Raw genomic sequence first — 3,491 nt, 5'->3', positions numbered from 1 at the left:
AATTGTATCAACAAAGTCCCTTTTGTCATATGAGGTAACATTCAACAAATTCTGTCCTCTCCTGGCCAAGGGCGAAAGGACAGCTTGGATGGGGAAGGGGTGATCCTTTAAGAGGATTTATTCCACAGTATTCTCGTGTGTCCGTCCGTCCATCCATCCATCCATCCATCCATCCATCCATCCATCCAAATCACTGAGCACTTCTATGCAACAGGCTCTCTTTTCTATGCTCTATGGGGTCAACACTGCCCGAGCAGACAAAGTCTTGCCCATAGAAGCTTACATGCCAGGTGGGGAAAGTGACTAAGAAAACAAACACACAAACAAAACTATATATAAACATGAAGCTTGCCATATAGTGTTAAGTGTTATGACAAAAACATTAAGCTGGGTAAAAGGAAAGAACGGTGGACCTAGCAAGGTGCTTTCTATAGCAGTGCAGGTTAAATAAGACAGCCACAATGTGGCTTTTAAAAATATATATATATTTTTACTGATGTCAGAGAGGAAGGGAGAGGGAGAGAGAGGTAGAAACACCAATGATGAGAGATAATTATTGATTAGCTGCCTCCTACATGCCCCACACTGGAGATTGAGCCCAAAACTCAGGCATATACCCTGACTGGGAATTGAACTGTGACCTCCTGGTTCATGGGTCGATGCTCAACCACTGAGCCAACCCAGCTGGGCCACACTGTGGCTCTTTAAATTTAAATGTAAATTAAATACAAGCAAATATTCAGTTCCTTGGGCCCACAGCCAAATTTCAAATGCTCAATAGTCCTGTGGGATTAGGCACTACCGTATTGGACAGCACAAACTATAGGACGTTTTTATCATCATGGGAAGTTGGATTAGACATCACTGTTCCAGGAAGGGGCTTCTGAAAGAGGTGACGTGGGAGAAGAGACTTCATGGAAATAAGGAAGTGAGTCAGGGCTACCTGGAAGGGCACGCTAGCCGCAAGGCTTAGGAAATGCAAAGGCCCTGAGGCCAGGGCACGCCTGGTGTGCTCACTGAGAGGACGTGGCAGGAATAAAGGCTCAACAGCGTGGGACTTGTGGGCATTGTAAGTGCTCAGGCTTTTACTCTGAAGATACACAGGGCAGCACCAAGTTGGGAAGGGCTCTGAGCACAGCACTGACATGAGCTCATTTTATCTAAGAGGATCACTCTGCTTCCCGGGGGGCCAGGGGCTGGTATAGTAAGGGAAGGTAGGTAAAATACTAAAGAAGCTATCACAATAACCCAGGAGTGAGGTGATGGTGGCTCGTAAAAGAGTAATAATTGCTGGGCAGAGGTTGAGAAATAGTGAGATTTAAGAATGATTCCTGAAGGAGGCTTTAAAAGGATGTTAGCTTTTAATATATGCAGGCAAGGATGCTTGCAAGGGTTTTGAGTTCCCAAAGTCAAAGGGGAGATACCATTCACGGAGATGGGAAAGGACAGGCTGCTGGTGGTGGTCGCAGGGGTAGAAATTAAGGGTTTAGTTTTGAATTTATGTAGCTCATCTAATTTCATGGGGCCCTGTGGTTATGACAATACCGACTTCCACTGAACACACGCAAGGGTATGAAATCGGCAAAGCTTACATTTTCATCCTCCTGGATTTCCAAGGTGTAGGTGACCACTTCCTCAGGTGAACAGCCTTCTGGTTTATTCCACTGCAACGTGACCCATGTGACCCCCGCTCGAACAAGTCGCGGTGCAGAGGGCATCTGAGGAATGTTTCCTAGTGTGTAGCACACCACCTCCTGGCTATAACCACTGCAGAGAAACAAGCCCAGGGACACACAGCTTAGGAGCGATTCCACAGGAGGACGGTGAGCTTCCCACTGCCCACGCTGCTTGGGTTGCAAAGTCTGGGGCCTGACAGCTTCAGCAAGTAAAGGAAGGCTTTGTGAGATATCTCCTACCACAACTTTTATTTGCCAATGTCCCCCCTTAGCCTGATGCTCAAAAAGCACAACACGTTACAGGACGATAGGTAAGAATTTATCTTCCCCCAAAAGCACCCTGCAGAAAGCACAAGGTCAGGCAATGTTTACCAAGCTGTGAGCCACAGCTACCAGGAGCCTTCGAATCAGTGCGAGCACAAATGACGTCTGTCGGTGAGAAAAATGATTTACAAATATATACAGTGCTATGTTTCAAAAGCTTGTGGGTGCTTCCAATCATTTACAAACTCTTGAACCATGGAAGCCTTTAATTTATGACTTTTTTAACCGGTGAACTCTAAAAATACAGTGGCGAGCATGGGTGGGCAGGGCAGGCTTAAAGCCTTGTGATGCTAAGATTTTAGGCTGGAAAAGAGGCTGGGGGCCAATGATGTGTTGAACCTTTAGGATTTTCAACAAGCAGCGATGAAAGAAAAATACTTTCCCCTTAATCAAGTTACCCAGGAAGTGCAACTAAAATACGATCTTTTCAAAGCATCTTGGACCCACTGTGGCCTCACTGTCCACCTGCTCTTGTCTTTCTTCTGCCGCCTCCGAGCCTTGCGTCCCGGCAGTCAGATTTTCCCCAATCTGGTGTCTGCCCTCAGCTAGACAACAAAGCTGGCCCAGCACCTTTCTTTGTATGAGGGAATATTCACATATAACTGAAAAAGGCCACAGAATGAGGAGCTTGCTAAAGTGATAAAAAAGGCACATGACCTCAAAAACAACAACAAAAAGTCCAAGAGGGATTCCTTTCATATCTGCACTAGTACCTCCACCTGGGTTCTCAGAGCCCCTCTTACAGCTTGCAAGACTGCAAAGAGGCCACACAGTGGCATGATCACCTCAGAAGGGGCCTGGTACTCTCCGATTAAGATTCCCTCTCGAAAAAGCTCAGACTGGCTCAGTGTGGAGGCAGCGGGCGTTCCTACGCCTTCCAGGGCCTGACGGGGAGACTCAGAACCATCATGCAGATGCGGACAAGGAAACGTCATACCTGGTGCCGATGTCATTCCGAGCAGCCAGCCTGAACGTGTACCCCATCGCTGGACAAAGCTTCGTCAACTTGCAGTGCTTCTGGCTCCCAAAGAAGCACTGTCTGAAACCACTGTTTCTTTTGCCCTAAGAGAAAAGTGAAACAAGGCACCTAAGTTTTTTAAAAGTAAACAACCATAGGAAACGAAGGAACATTCGGCGTGACTGTTTGTCTTCCTAGCTTGGATGCACAGGACCCAGGGAAGGCAGGCTCCTGGGGAAGTGTTTGGGTTGCACATCCAAGTGCCTACAATGAAATGCCCTCCTTAACATAAAGGCCCTGCAGAAAATGTTGTAACTGAGATGAACAACGCACTGTACTTCCGAAGTGGCTTTTGGTTAATAACATAAAGAGGTCCTCTCAGGCGCATGACAACACACAGTTTCTAGATCGTCTTCACTAAGGTTGGCCCAACTGCGCAATCTCACCAACTGACAGTGAGTCTGCAGCCCGAGGGCCCCTAAAGGCAGTCTTTCCCAGGGACTGCCTGCACTCGTTGGCCAGGCTACGCAGCT

General features: G+C 47.3%; 1 protein-coding gene across 1 annotated transcript in view; it reads right to left on the bottom strand.

Annotated features, from left to right (window-relative positions):
* FNDC3B (fibronectin type III domain containing 3B) overlaps window positions 1-3,491 on the bottom strand; it is a 269,959-nt gene that overhangs the window by 62,340 nt on the left and 204,128 nt on the right. Inside the window, exons 13-14 of the mRNA XM_015564176.1 lie at window positions 2,938-3,062; window positions 1,593-1,767 (exon numbers count right to left, since the gene is read on the bottom strand). Of these exons, the coding sequence (XP_015419662.1) occupies window positions 1,593-1,767; window positions 2,938-3,062 (300 nt within the window). The remainder of the gene's footprint in view (window positions 1-1,592; window positions 1,768-2,937; window positions 3,063-3,491) is intronic.

This window comes from Myotis davidii, unplaced genomic scaffold (genome assembly GCF_000327345.1).
Source record: "Myotis davidii unplaced genomic scaffold, ASM32734v1 scaffold115, whole genome shotgun sequence".
NCBI lineage: Eukaryota > Metazoa > Chordata > Mammalia > Chiroptera > Vespertilionidae > Myotis > Myotis davidii.
The sequence above is the reverse complement of the archived record's forward strand: the minus strand, read 5'-3'. Positions and strand labels throughout refer to the sequence as shown.